General features: G+C 41.6%; 2 protein-coding genes across 2 annotated transcripts in view; one reads left to right on the top strand and one right to left on the bottom strand.

Annotated features, from left to right (window-relative positions):
* serping1 (serpin peptidase inhibitor, clade G (C1 inhibitor), member 1) overlaps positions 1–4,857 on the bottom strand; it is a 6,302-nt gene extending 1,445 nt beyond the window's left edge. The window contains exons 1-8 of the mRNA XM_062523579.1: positions 4,699–4,857; positions 4,258–4,308; positions 3,416–3,689; positions 2,580–2,897; positions 2,266–2,472; positions 815–958; positions 438–641; positions 88–227 (exon numbers count right to left, since the gene is read on the bottom strand). Of these exons, the coding sequence (XP_062379563.1) occupies positions 88–227; positions 438–641; positions 815–958; positions 2,266–2,472; positions 2,580–2,897; positions 3,416–3,689; positions 4,258–4,308 (1,338 nt within the window). The 5' untranslated portion in view covers positions 4,699–4,857. The remainder of the gene's footprint in view (positions 1–87; positions 228–437; positions 642–814; positions 959–2,265; positions 2,473–2,579; positions 2,898–3,415; positions 3,690–4,257; positions 4,309–4,698) is intronic.
* A 1,397-nt stretch (positions 4,858–6,254) lies between these two features.
* Positions 6,255–14,693, top strand: tmem134 (transmembrane protein 134). Its single transcript, XM_062523569.1, has 8 exons — positions 6,255–6,442; positions 7,795–8,041; positions 9,002–9,069; positions 12,232–12,318; positions 12,637–12,713; positions 12,927–12,971; positions 13,081–13,134; positions 13,462–14,693. The coding sequence occupies exons 2-8, from the start codon at positions 7,835–7,837 to the stop codon at positions 13,542–13,544; spliced, it is 621 nt and encodes a 206-aa protein (XP_062379553.1). The 5' UTR covers positions 6,255–6,442; positions 7,795–7,834; the 3' UTR covers positions 13,545–14,693.
* Positions 14,694–14,769: the final 76 nt, after the last annotated feature.

The raw sequence follows: 14,769 nt of genomic DNA, 5'->3' as shown, positions 1-14,769 counted from the left end.
AGGAGGTGGTGTAAATGGCAAAGAGAAGGGGCCCTAGCACCGAGCCTTGGTGGTACCAGTCCCTGTGGTAAAATGTCAAAGACCTACCTGGGCTTTTAGGCTGCTAACGAACTGCATTGAGAGCTTATACTTTGCACTGTAAAGAGTCGGGACATTGACCATGTCTCCATCAAGTTTGGTGAAGCTTGCAGGACGGCTCTTCTCATCAAACTTCAGCTTCCATTTACCTACAGTAGCAGCAGCAGGAGGAGTCAGGTCAAATGTCAGGTTACATTCATTCTTAAAGTCAGCTAACTGAGTAACTACTGAGTGGATCCTGTATAGGCCTACAGTATATTCCAGACACACGAAAGGCACAGTGTAACAACATCATGGTAGATGTGAGATGAGATGCATAAAAAGGTTTACACATAAAAACACACTCAAAGGACACTGACCAAGGAAGTAGACAGCGTTGACTAGGATCAATTGGTTGAAGGAATCCACAGAGTCCAATAACTTGAGGATTTTATTTTTCGTCTTCTTTGCCACCCAATCATTGATCATCTTCAGGTTTTGATCATTGTCGTCAGTTAGCTTTCCTGGGGAAGCCTCATAGAACTCCATTGATTGGTTGATGAAAGCCTCACTCAGAATTTGATCTAAAATGAAGGGGTGTTTCACATCATTATTAGTAGCATGCAATTTTGTATATTTATTTATTTTAAGGTGCACTTCTCTGAATTTGTTTTAGCCGTAGCAAATGTTAACTAAATTGTTTTATTGTTACTGAGATGAAGTAAATGTGCTTGAGGAAGTGTTGTGATGTGTAAACCTTGACTATAAAAGATATGGGAGGCCATGTCCAGAGACTCTTGGGTGTCCTCTTTCAGGGTCTTCAGAGCTTTATGTAAGCAGGAGAAACCACGAGGAAGGGAAAGACCATCCTCCATCATCTTCCGCGTCTCGTCACGAGCACCTAAAGACAAAGAAAGAAAGAAAGAAAGAAAGGTGTGAGAAACCGGACCCATTATTTTCAGTGTCAAGTTCCCTTTCCATTTAATAAACCTTGCTTATGCAAACAGAGGTCCAAGCCTGATATCAGCCTAAATGGATTGAATAATAGGGACACTTTTTTGGGGACAGATCATCCGTTCGCATGCACTGCTATGCAGATGACACACAGCTCTATCTACACACCTTTCCACCTGATGACCCCTTGGTCTGGACACGGATCTCGGATTGCCTCTCAGACATACAGTATCTACATGGATGAAGGCACACCACCTCCAGCTAAACCTCTCAAAAACGGAACTGCAGGTCCTCCCAGCTAACCCTACCATACATCATGACATCATCATCAAAATTGACTCCTTGTCTGTTGCATCTACAAGGACTGCAAGAAATGTAGGGGTCGTCCTCGACAACCAACTAACCCTCTCCGATCATGTTGCCTCGGTAGCCCGGTTATGCCAGTACATGCACACTCTACAACATACGGAAGATCAGGACTTACTTGACTCAAGATACTACCCAACAGCCTGCACAGTGAAACCCCTTCAGATGATCCATAATAACGCAGCGGTGCGCTCTGCTCTACAACCAACCCAAAAGGGCGTATGTCACCCTGTTGCTCATCCAGCTACACTGACGGCCTTTGGCCGCCCACATCAAATTCAAGTCTCTAACACCTAACGCCTTGCCTACACAGTAATCTCTGGCTCTGCTCCCACCTACTTGAATGCCCTCATAAAGGCATGTGTTACCATCCGACCGTTGCGCTCCTCAGGCGGACGACATCTAGCTCTGCCACCGGCATGCTCAGGCCAATCAAACTTTTTGCATTTGTTGTTCCTCCCTCTCCATCTTAAAAAAATGTCTGAAGACCCAGCTCATCAGAGAAGATCTCCTCTCATAGTACTACTTACAACTACTCTTGCTGATCCTTGACTGATTGTGCCTGTTGAGGTGTCCACGCCCATGGCAACCTTGACAGGGAAAACAGGGAGGCGGACATTCCCAGCCGCATTCCCCTTCCGGACAATTGCACTCATTGATGTAATTATTCTTAAGCCTATACCAGGGATGCAAATAGACACTCTGTTTTCATTCGACTGAGATACTAGTCTGGCTCCTCTCAATGCATTTGTTTTCTTCAGTCACCATGGTGGGCAAGTCAGCGACAAGATGGCAGAGTCTGGAGACTCCAGGCTAACTAAAGCCTGCTGTTCAACAAAATGCTGATATATTTACAGCTTCAGAATGGTCTGACAATCGAAAACGTACCCAGTAGAAGGTGAGAGAGCACTCCAGCAATGCTGACCGGTGAAAACAACATATTGTGCGTAGGCTTGACCGTGCGGAGTTGGGAGTAGAGTTTAGTGGAGAAGTCAGTCAGAGATTCGCTCAGTATGGCTCCCGCTGTTCGACCTCTGTCCTCATCGCACAGTTCCCATGGATCAGTGTGCCCATAACAGCGAGGAGGTGGGAGAGCTAAATCAGGAAAGAGGTGGAATGGGCAGATTGTCCTACTGTACATGTGAGGTTAAACATAAAGGACTTTTTTTTTTAATGAAATACCACATGGCATGAATGTTTACCTTCCACTATCAGCTCCACCAACTGCGTCCTGGTTTCTGCTCCTGCTTGGACTTGGCAGTGGTACATGCCGGAATCCTGGACTTTAATGTTGTATATTTTAATGGAGAAGTCATTTGCTCTGGCCCAGTAGACTCCATCCCTCACCTCATCTTCCTCATTCAAATCCAACGGCTCCAGCTGCTGAAGGGCTTCTCCTGTCTCCCTAAACCAGTCGCCTTTCTTCTCACTTCTGTTAAAATGTGGGCTGCAGGAGAGGTCTGCAACATCTCCTTCTGTCACTCTGACGACTGTCCACTGTTTGAAACTGCTGGTGGTCTCTAAAATATGCGCCACAAGAAAAAATGAGAGAATAAGGAAACCTCAGGGATGCTAAAGCATGTGTTAGGTACGGGGCAGTCATGTGAATGAAATCACTGGAACCCTACTATTTTCCATTAGCACTCTTTAACCATGCTTGAGCTGACATTTCTTTTGCATTCAGTGTTGCAGAAAGCTGACCTGTGAGCTAGTGAGAGCTTCCATCCTCTGCCACGTTTAACTGACTGGCTTAAACATGTGTTGTCATGCAACGTCGTATCAGCAGAGCCACAGAACTTGCTGAATTCACAGAACTTTAACTTCTACTTTGTTCCAGGTTGGCTAACACAGGCACTGGTATTACCAAGAACGGATCTGGTGACATTGACAAATGTATGGACAAAAGGCTATTGGCAGTGCCCACTTCTTCCATACATTTCAATGGTTTTAATTATCGTCATTCTCTGCTATAGCTGACTGTGCAGTATTATGAATGTGTACGGTCTTCCATGTCTTAAAGGTTACAAAAGAGGCTTACCCACGCTCACGTTGTACATTCTGCTGACTTTCACACGACTTTCACCAGTGTATCCCTCCATCACACACTCATATTCCCCCTCATGAGCTTTCTTGATGCGTTGCATTGACCATGCTGGACTGTCCCCTGCTTCAACTGGTGAGACAGAATCTCTTGACCTGAAGGTCCACTTGAAAGTTTGGTCCATAAGTTTTGGGGCCTTTTCATGTTGACAGCTCAGGGTTAATCCAGACCCCTTGGGAACAATGACTTCAACTGAGAAGGTGATGACAAACTGGATGAAACAAAAACCAGAAAAGTAATTTATGAGTGCATTTACCAGCCTAGAGAATAACACATCTGTCACAGCCTTTGGATAGATCAGACCGGAGCCTGGATTTTCCTGGTATCATGATTTTAATTAGAATCTAAAAAACTACTTTTAATGTGTTTTGGAATTGTTTTTCTCTCTGTGGGGCAGTCTTGTTTTGACACTCGTTTAATGTGCTGTGAATGATTACATCCATTATTCACTACTGAATGACTTGCGGGGTACAGCCAGATAGCACATTTTGTGTGATTTGAGCTTAGCTGATAGGGTCATATTTTAACTAGAACTTACAGAGAACATTGTTAAATACTGCGCCACTCCTTTGAAAATGACCTTAAGATTCATTGGAGCAATTATCTTAATGCACACTAGGCATGACCTCATAATCAGGCATACAGAACATTTCATATGATTTCCGCTCCCCCACATATCTGATGGTAAACGTGTTGTGTTTCTCATAACTCATTTTCAATTCATATCACGTCAGTTTAGTCAGCTTTTCATCCACTTTCTTTGTCACAGTTTTCTTTACCTCCAGCAGGAGCAGGAGGAAGGTATAGCACAGCATCCCCGAGTGATTCATCTGAAGACAAGATCACAGACAGCGAGGTGAAAAAGGGAAAATCAATGTGACACACACACACACACACACACACACACACACACACACACACACACACACACACACACACACACACACAGATAACATCTCTGGCAGACTAACACTTCTTTCTGCAACAGGGTAAAGTCACTCTTTTCCCCTCAGTGTACAAATCTAACAGGCTGACAGACTGATCACTTTTTCCGCCTGATTCAAGTTGCCTTTTAGATTGGCATGGCTGTTGGCAAGACCCGTCACAATTAACATCTAAAATCCCTTGTTGTTGCCTCTCACTGTTCAAGGTGATATTCTTCAAAGGGCCTTGATAATCAGCTTTTCTCTGGTGACAAAATGAAAACAAAACATACTCACACAGATTATTCTCCCAGTTATTTGTGTGCTCCTGTCTGTTGACCTGTAAGCTAATAAGTCTGTGGAACCATAGGCAATGGTTTAAAAGTCTGCCTGAGTTGCTCTGTGTGCTAGGTGTCTGTCTCTTCTCCCTTTAGCATTCTGTGTGGTGTGGACCAATGATCAAACTGTTTGTTGGTTTAGGGAACATTCATGTTTGCTTAGAACATGTTGGATACAGCCCTGCCCCTGCTGATTTACTGAAAACCACATGGGAAAGGATTTGGCAAAGAGCCCATGGAATCTGTGGTGTCAACATTAGGGTTTCAGCATTGTCTTGTATTTCCACTGAAATCATGATAATAGGCTAATTGTCTTGTGATTATCTTTTTTTTAATCTTTTTTTCAGTGATGTTCTGAGATCACACAGAATGTAGGGATACAGAAAAAAAAAAAAAGATTGCTTGACAATTACACCCAAGAATTTTCATCGTGAATATTTCAAATGTCCGTTTACACTAAGTTAGCCAAACATAGATGAATCTTACCTGTCCAGGAGAAAATTGGCAACGTTGGCATCTGTCTTCAAATTCTTCTCTGTTTTCAGAAATCTCCATCTTTCAAAGGCATCTCCTATTCAAATCCTTGTTTTATTTCAAACTTTGTCACAACTTCGGATTCATGAGGTCTTTTAGGTGTCATAACGTTAGACATTTGTTATTCGACACGTCTGCAACGGCCCCAAATTTCAGGTGTATGATTCACCTGACATCCTCTGGGGGTATGCCAAGTTTTTCATTTCATCCATGGGGGACTATAAAATGAATGAATGTATGTGTATATTTAGTTACTGTATACACCTATCGGCCTGTAGATAGTGGAGGTTACCCCTTTTAGAATGATACTGTCACGCAAGCACACACACACACACACGCACACACAGACACACATGCACACACACACACACACACACACACACACACACACACACACACTCATTTTACTAAATCATGAGCATGTTTTTTTTTTTTTACTAAATTTTGCTTTAAATTTAGTACATTTTGCACAGATTTCACTAAAATGAGCACACATTTCACTATATTGTGCGCATGTTGTACTACAGTAATAGGCACTCAATTTACAATGATTAAAATGATAGCACTATTTAGTAAAACATGTGCACTAAAATGTTTAAGAAAGCATTTAACGATTAAGCAAAATTAAATTATTTAATTAAGATTAAACGATTAAGCAAAATGAGCATAGCCTACAATTGAGTAAAATTATCCATTTCAGGGGTCCGTATTCTATAATGAAAATAGTCCGAATATTTTCTCGAAAGAAGGTCCAAACGTTTGACTAGTCTACACACAAAAAGATCTAGGCTTCATTATTTACTTGTCAAGAAAGCAATAGTCATTGTCAAGGAATTTCATTTTTAAACACTATTTTACTAGGCAGATGTTCCACGATTAAATGACCAGCGAATTTTCAAGAAAACGGGTTCTGGTATCGCCGATCGAGCTTGCATAGGCAGCAATCGATTAACCTTGGCTGATGAGTGTTGTAGTCATGTGCAGCCAAGTGCCGCTTGCTAAAGGAAATGGGTCTGGCTTTACAAAGTTTATGGAAGTTTGTGCGCTTCTAAGCCAAAGAAAGAGTCGACTCGATTTACAGTCAATTAGTACGTTTTAACTCTGAAAGAATAATGCATGCCAATCTGGACTTATGAAGTACATCTAATCAAGTAAAAAACGCATTGAAAGTAAGTAAAACGCACTCGCATTTAGTTAAAACCACAGTACAAGCTAGTTAGCATGCTAGCCGTTCAACTTTTTCTTTCAACGCGAAAACAACGCTACCGTGATAATAGGCCAATGTAGCACACTGTAGAAATACCGTGGATTCCTGTAATGTTCATCTATTTTGTTTAATTGTTTGGCCTGCCATTAACGTACCATGGTCTTGGTCTTTGGAATGATCAGCGTTTTAATTTGACCAATATTTGTTAACGTTACGTTGCAGATAGAGCCGAGACTGGCTCCAGTTAACGTTAAATTGTGTCGTTATGTCATGTCGTATGTTTAGCAAATTAGCCAGCAACAGCAACCCATCATATATTATTGGCGTTAACGTTTACGTTTTATTTCTATTTTGATTAATGCTTAACCAGCTATGGGCTCGGCTCGCCCTTACATTCCGTCAGTTGTCTGTCTTTTGTTGCGTGTTGTTAGCATAACATTCCAGGTTTTGCATCCAAATATCTAACACTTTTTATGATGTTAATTTCATGATCCAGTCTAATTAGATAGTTATGCATAGATACTTAACGGTACACCATTCCTGCGAGTTATGAGCAGGGTTCAATTATCTACGAGACTTAAGCCAAATACTATTTATATAGCCTACTTTGTGAGCCATGAGTAAAGCTATGCAGACCTTGGGTTTCACTCACTCAGACGAGCTTGCTTTTGTAGCAGCTGGAGACTTATCACATGAGAAAGAATATGGCCTTGTAGTTGTAATGGGAATGGGAAATGATTGTATGGACAGTATACCTTGGGCAAAGTTTGAGTTTTGTGTCTCTGTTAAAGAGTAAGCTTATATTTGCCAGACGTACAGCCGAAGAGGAGTAATCCGACCCAAACTGTGTGGTGCTAAATACTACCAGTCCATGCGCAAAGCATCCACATCCTCAGCAAACATTTCTCATGCAACTAAATTGTTGTTTGTAAATTAGGTTATCGATTATGTTCCTGTACACACCTACTAGTTGGGATAGACTGACCATACTGGCCATTTACCAGTCCTAGTCTGTTATGTATCTGTCTATGGCCCATGCCATTATACTTATTATAATATATTCTGCTAATTACTCTGACTACTCTTATAACGTTACTGCTGCCACACTGCACATCTGTACATGCTGTTCATACTACATAGCCATATTTACAGTGTGCTCTGACAAGGTTACTGCTGTTCACTGTATATCCTGTCCTGTCCTGTACTTCTCGTTAGACGCAAACTGCATTTCGTTGTCTTTGTACTTGTACACTGCACAATGACAATATAGTTGAATCTAATCTAATCTAATCATATCATTTGTACATTTCACAGTGCGTGTCTATGAGTTGGGCCCCCTGATCTGAAGAGACCCATGGCGTCCCAGTTCAGCATCGATGATGCATTTGTGCTGGAGGGAGAGGATGAGGCCGTTGGTCCAGAGGGAGACCTGGAAGGATGGAAAGGGAAAGACAAAGAGAGAGATGGAGAGATGACGTTTGGCCCTCTGTCTTTCACCAAGCCACAGACTCATCCAGCCACTGTAGCTGGCTCCCCTGAGCACAGCAACCTCAAGTACCAGGTAGGTCTGTCTGTGATGTCTCTCGGTCACTGGCAACATGTAGTCCAGCACAGATTGCAAAAGACATGCGGTAAAGTCTCCCATTAACATGAAATAAGAATGAGTCATAGTGGAGGGTGAGTGGTCAACAGGATATCACATGGTGACTGCAGAGTAAGATTGTGAACATGTTAATTAACCATTCAAAATCACAAAAATATGTCTGTTTCCACTCTAAATAAGAGTAACGGGGAGACATGGTATACGTCTACCACATCAGTAAGCCACTCTTAAATATTGGAGAAAGTGTTAGATATATATGTCCTTATACGTGCTTTCCCTCCGAAAATGCATCCTACTTTCTGAGAGTCAGTCAGGTGACTAGATTCAAAGGGCGTGTCCAAAGGGACTTTCATTACAGCAAAAATCTGAAATAATAACATAATATAATAGCATGTGGTAAGATAAGATCTATTATCAATAGTTATTTGCAATAATAGTAAAAAACCAAAAAAAACATATACATTATTTTGATTGTTAACGCTAAGGACATAAACCATGTGTTTTTATTTTGTAGACAAGTTTGAAAAAAATAAGTATCAAGCCATTTTTACTGATATTCGATTTTGTCATGGGGACACAATTGACACCATGTGCCAAGAATGACCCCAATATACCATCACCAAGTACCTAAACCTCTAGTGTATTGCTCTGATAATGTCACCGATCCATTGTAGCCAATACGATACAAGGTACTGAGTCTGTGATGATACCAAGACATCTCTCAAAGAAAGTTAAATACAAAGCTGTGTTGTTTCCCCTCCTTCATTAGTAGCCTACAGTGTCCATTTTTGTCTTGTATTTGTGCTGTAAGTGCATCACTCATTTCTCTGCCTTTGGCCATGTCCATCTCGTCCTTGATCTCAGTATTTATTCAGTCATTTTGTTTGTTGATGTTTTCTCTGTTTCCCCTGTGGTCAGAATCTGGAAAATGAAGAGGGCCTGGGTAACAGCGGTGGCTCCACCTTCAACAACTTCTTCAAAATCAGGTTTGTTCCAGCGCTGTGTGGTGTGTGTTTCCGTGAGAGGGACAGGGGGTAATAAAGGTGGCGTTCCCTCCTGCTATTAAGCTGTCTTCAGTGCTGTGGGCATAGTCCAACCATGATAAGAATCAAAACAGGGTTGCATTGTGCGTGTTGGCTTTGACCTCTCAGCATTGTTATCCTTTCTCAGATGTTTGTATCCTCACTCTTACTCACTTAATCTCAGCTTTGGGGTTCATATGGAAGGATTTTCTCATGCCTGATGGTTTATTGGATTTAAAGGGGGGTTATTATTCCTATGCAGTGCTACAACCAAAATGAAAAAAGTTCACAAATAAGCTGGAAAATAATATAAAAAAGATGATATATTCACATGTAAACAGTGTCACTGACTGTTTTAAACATGCAATAGAATAGCTCCACTGTGCTGTGGAGTTGCTGTCATTTTTAAAGGACTAAAATTGTATGTGGGGTAGCTAGTAAAATATAAACATCTATGTCGTCTATGTGGAAGTAGTTAATGTTATGGGCATGTAGTGTACACAGTGCTAACGTTGTAATATAGATATTATACACGGGCATAACGGTGTAATTAACATTGTGTATTTTATCTGTGGATGTACAGCAACGGCTCTTTACACTAAATGATCACGCATTAAGCTTTTTCTTACATCAATTTTCATGTTCCTTCTAGCTTCAAATACCACTTCCGTCCTATCAAAATGACTAAAAATTCAATCACACCTTCTTTGATCCTTAATTATGTTCATGTTTATATGTGATGGAGACCTAACATATTGGCACAACATTATTGTAGTATTTGCAGACTAAATACTGATGGGTAACAGCTGGGTACAAAAATGACTCTTTATATATTTTTTTATATATACTGTATATATATATATGACCAGACGGGGAGTCCTTCATCTCCACTAGGCCGGCTCCTCTGTGGGTGTCACTCTCGGCAGGCTGCATGCCCATTCATTTCCTTCCCTGGCCATTTCACTCCATCCTCTCACGCTGCATTCCTTCCTGGGTTCCATCATACTCTGCTAGTGTGCTTCCTCTGGGTTCCATCATACTCTGCTAGTGAGCTTCCTCTGGCTGCCACGATTCTGCTGACAATGTTAGACATGGCTTCAGAATGCTGTTATTTTCTGCCCTTGTCTTTGAAGCCATTTTAAAGGCCGTATGAACACAGTTCCGCCAAGGCTGTGTCCAGTCAGGAGAGAACTGACCAAAAACCCACTGTGCAAAATATCCCTTTGTTGTGTTAAGCTTTTTTGGGGGGGTAATAAATAGGGTAAGATTGGGTAGACTTGAACACTGTTAATTTGTGTTAAAATGTGTATGTAGTAATTGCTGTGCTACTGTTGTGGTGGGTGCTATAGTTTTGCAGTCTTGTTTCATGCGTCACAGTCTTTTTTTTGTCATTCAGAGCCAGACAGTCTATGTGCTTTTGTTTATGTTTATCGAATTGGGCAGATCGTGGTGTATTCTCTGTAAGGAATACAAACCCCTTGGCTATAATGGTCCATGGTCATGCTCTCTTGTCTATGCGTCAAGGCCTGTTTATCTGTCTCAGTCTCAGTCCCCCTTCCCTCCAGCCCCCCCCCCCCACCCACCCCACCCCCCCACCCCCACACACACACACCACACACCACACCACACCACCAGCACCACCAGCTCTCTCTATCTGTCCTGTATATCAGCCTGCCTCTGTAGCTTCTGCATCAGTCACTTTGTGATTGCGATTGCCTTTCTGTAGTTTTCCCTCTTGTCTTTCTTATCTGATTGGTCTCTCTCTACCAATTTTATGGAGCTGTTCTCTCATTGCTTGCCATGGTAGAGACAAAATGCTGTTTTGACTCTGTATTTAGGTTTGAAACCATGAGATGTACTTAATGGCATTGTTTTTGAAGTTCTGATAGGCTTTTATAATTTGTTATCTGATGTAAATGATCTGCCATTCACTCGGGTAAAATTAAGGCTAAAACTTCTATTGGGATGTTTTGAAAGGTTTGTTTTTCCTGAAAGACGAACAGTTATATAACCAAAAGTAATGTCTGCAATAAAATGGCACCCCACACTAAATATTGGAAAAGTCTGCTTGAAGTTTAGAGGGACCTCAGTAATCTGCTGTGCGCCTTAAATCTGGTCACGAAGCAAGTGGCTCCTGAGTCATGAGTCTGAACAGTGCTGTAAAAAACAGTCTCTCCCTCCTCTTCTGCAGCAAATGAAAGTCTGAGTACTGCCTGTGTAATAGTCTAAAAAGCCATTCCACTGTACACTGACGTGAAAACGTTTGCTCTGGTGTCTACTTAGATATCATTGGCATCAAGTCATCACATATTCATTTTTGAATCTCACATGTTTTGGGGTGATTTCACAATCAACGGCAGCACACGTTTGATCTTGAAATATTAAGCAACTTGATCAGGCTGTGTAAATATTAGCTGTAGCCTTTTGGTTTAATGTTTATCTCTGAAAACCATTCCAAAAGGAGTAATGTGTTATCTGTAACGCCCTAAAGGCTGGCCACAACAAATGCTAAAAACATAATTGTTTTCTTCAGCGAGATATTAAAATCTAATGCTAACAATGTGAAGCCAGAAATTACGCTTCCAAACCACCAGCCTGAAGGGTTCTTCTGCTAGTGAGTGTGCAGCAGGAGCATGTTGAGTTATTCTAGTTATTGGACTCTACTGCAGACCATGAGATGGGTCCTTTGAACTAGAGATGCACTGCTGTCCAATGTGTTACCAAGAGTCTGACTCCTGCTCCTTGTCCAGTGTGGGTGTTAACAGGAGTTTGACTCCTCCTGCTCCTTGTCCAGTATGAGTGTTAACACGAGTCTGACCCCTGCTGCTTGTCCAGTGTGGGTGTTAACACGAGTCTGACTCCTGCTCCTTGTCCAGTGTGGGTGTTAACAGGAGTCTGACTCCTGCTGCTTGTCCAGTGTGAGTGTTAACAGGAGTTTGACTCCTGCTGCTTGTCCAGTGTGGGTGTTAACAGGAGTTTGACTCCTGCTGCTTGTCTAGTGCGAGTGTTAACACAAGTTTGACTCCTGCTCCTTGTCCAGTGTGGGTGTTAACAGGAGTTTGACTCCTGCTGCTTGTCTAGTGTGAGTGTTAACAGGAGTCTGACCCCTGCTGTGTTCCTCCACAGTGACCCGGCCACCCTCTCCTACTGCAGCTCCCAGTGGTCCTTCAGTACCCTCAGCTCCGTCACTCAGCTTCCTGCACGATGCTGCGGGTAACACACACACACACACACACACACACACACACACACACACACACACACACACACACACACACACACACACACACACACACACACACACACAGGGCAGTCAGCATTTTTCTCAATCACAATATGTTTGGCATGTTGTAGGTTAATGCAGAAAACACAAAGTAAAGACATCATCATTATTATATGCTTACTACAAATTAACATACACATGTAGCACATACAAACTCATAAGCATAGTCTGACAGACTCTGAACTACTCCATATTTATATAAAAAAAAAACATCCATATTTTAATTTCTCTCTCTCTCTCTCTCTCAGTTGGACATCTCACCCTCTCGTGAAGAAGAACAGGCGGATAGTTCTAGCCTCATTCCTCCTCCTCATCACTGGCGTGGGTGAGTCATCCAGCAAGACAGAAACACAACCTTCTCAAACTCCCAGCAATCCACAACCTCTCACACACCGACTATGAACCACAGAGCAATGTTTTATCACTTTCTCCTCTGGATTTCCGAGCACGTTATCAATGGCATGGTGTGCAAATGTTATTGCTGGCCTTAGCCTTGACCCAACATGGCACTCACTCTTTGTCTCTTCCCTTTCCTCAGCCTTAATCTTCACCGGCATCGTCATACAGCTGAACCCACATGCAGGTAAAGTGCAGACTCCTATTCACATCCATGCTCTGCACTCTTTGCTGTGTTCTTCTGTGGTTGTCTGTGATGTCTAAGCTGATCTCCTCTCTGATCTCTCTCACCACAGGGGTCTCCAGCGCCATCTTTTTTGTTCCTGGGTTTTTGCTCTTTATTCCAGGGGGTATGTGCTTCATCTGTCTAACTGTTTGTTAAGTGACCCTGGGTATTAACCCTGGGAAAAATACTATATAAATCACAAAAGTTGTTATTATTATTATTATTAGTAGTAGTAGTAGTAGTATTATATACAAACCTACATTGTGTTTGTAATGGACTTGATGATAATACTTGACTGGTACACTGTAGACTGTAGACACTGTAGTCTTACTGCATTGTACATACACTAGTTACATGTGTGGCCATTTTGTGATCCGAACAGGAGACTGTGTGTGTTTTGGCTATCTCAGTGTAACTATCTTTGACTGAGTGTGTATCTTTCCTCCCTCAGTGTATCATGTGATCTACATCAGCTGTGCTGTCCAGGGGCGCAGAGGCTTCAAGTTCTTCTACCTGCCGTACTTTGAGAAGTGACCTCACTCCAGTTTCCCTGTCTTTTGTGCCAAAAAAATGCCCAATTATTGGTTGTGTGTGCATGTGTGTGTGTGTGTGCGCGAGAGTGAGAGAGGGAGAGATCCCACTGTTGTATGAACTACCACTACTAACACAGAACCACTGTGCAAACGTGCATGCTTCCAGCAAAGTATTTGGAAGGGAAGGATTTTTTTAGTGCTTGTATATTGATTTGTCTGAAAATATCTGTGACACTACAATTTTTACTCTCATGACTATCATGATTTCTTTTTGTAGCGACAACCATTTTTAAATATTTGTGTACTTCACCAAATACCTTTAAAATCAGTCTCTGAACGGTTCTTTTTGATAACAAACAGGAGACAGCAATGTATACCATAGTGCCATACATGTGGGATTTAGACCCACTACAATAATACCACAAATCAAATATCTGTCTTCCTTTTAAACATGCTGTTTTTTTTCTTTCAAAATGTTAAAGTATATTTTTGTGATCATTTTTCTAAATAGAATTCAATAATGATAACTGACAACAGCCCTCATCTAGCCTTATTAGGGCAGTAGACTATTGTTGAAAGACATTTCAAGAAATATGGCAACATGCGAGGAGTAGTTGGAGAGAAGTATTAAGGTAGAAATCCTGTGGTCATCCACAGGTCTTTTGGTTGATGAATTTGGGTGGCTTAGTGATCGGTTAATAGGGTGGCTTAGTGATGTGATGATCGATTACAATGGATCTCAGTGCAAACATCTGATGCACTGGCCTCTATGACATGGAGAGCCTCCCATATCAATTTCAACTCATAATTTTGTTTTAAATGTGATTGTAGAATTATGTTGCTTTTACAGTAGTTAGCAATTACTTTATGTATGTTTTAACAACTTTTATTTTTTACCAAGCCACTTGCCATCCTTAAATGTTGTGCAATCTCACCTTGTATTTATCTGTGTGCCCTATGTTATGTTTTTAACTCATTCGTGCAACCTTAACTTATGTCTCTGTGCTTCTGCTGTGGAACCCCGTTTGGATAGTTCTGTTCAGTCGACAAATACCAGGAGGTGCCTCAGATGTCCAAAGTCCTGGAGGACATTCCATTTCTGTCTTGTAATGCATTTCTGTATGCTGGCAATAAAAAAAATGTGATTTTATCAGTTTGTTATTTTTTGTGACAATCGGATGCTAATTATTTGTTTGAGCGCCGCTGTAATTTGACCAGTACATGAA

The sequence above is a fragment of the Sardina pilchardus genome, chromosome 2, assembly GCF_963854185.1.
Source record: "Sardina pilchardus chromosome 2, fSarPil1.1, whole genome shotgun sequence".
NCBI classification, from domain to species: Eukaryota; Metazoa; Chordata; class Actinopteri; order Clupeiformes; family Clupeidae; genus Sardina; species Sardina pilchardus.
Note: the sequence above shows the minus strand (reverse complement) of the source record. Positions and strands in the feature narration are given on the sequence as shown.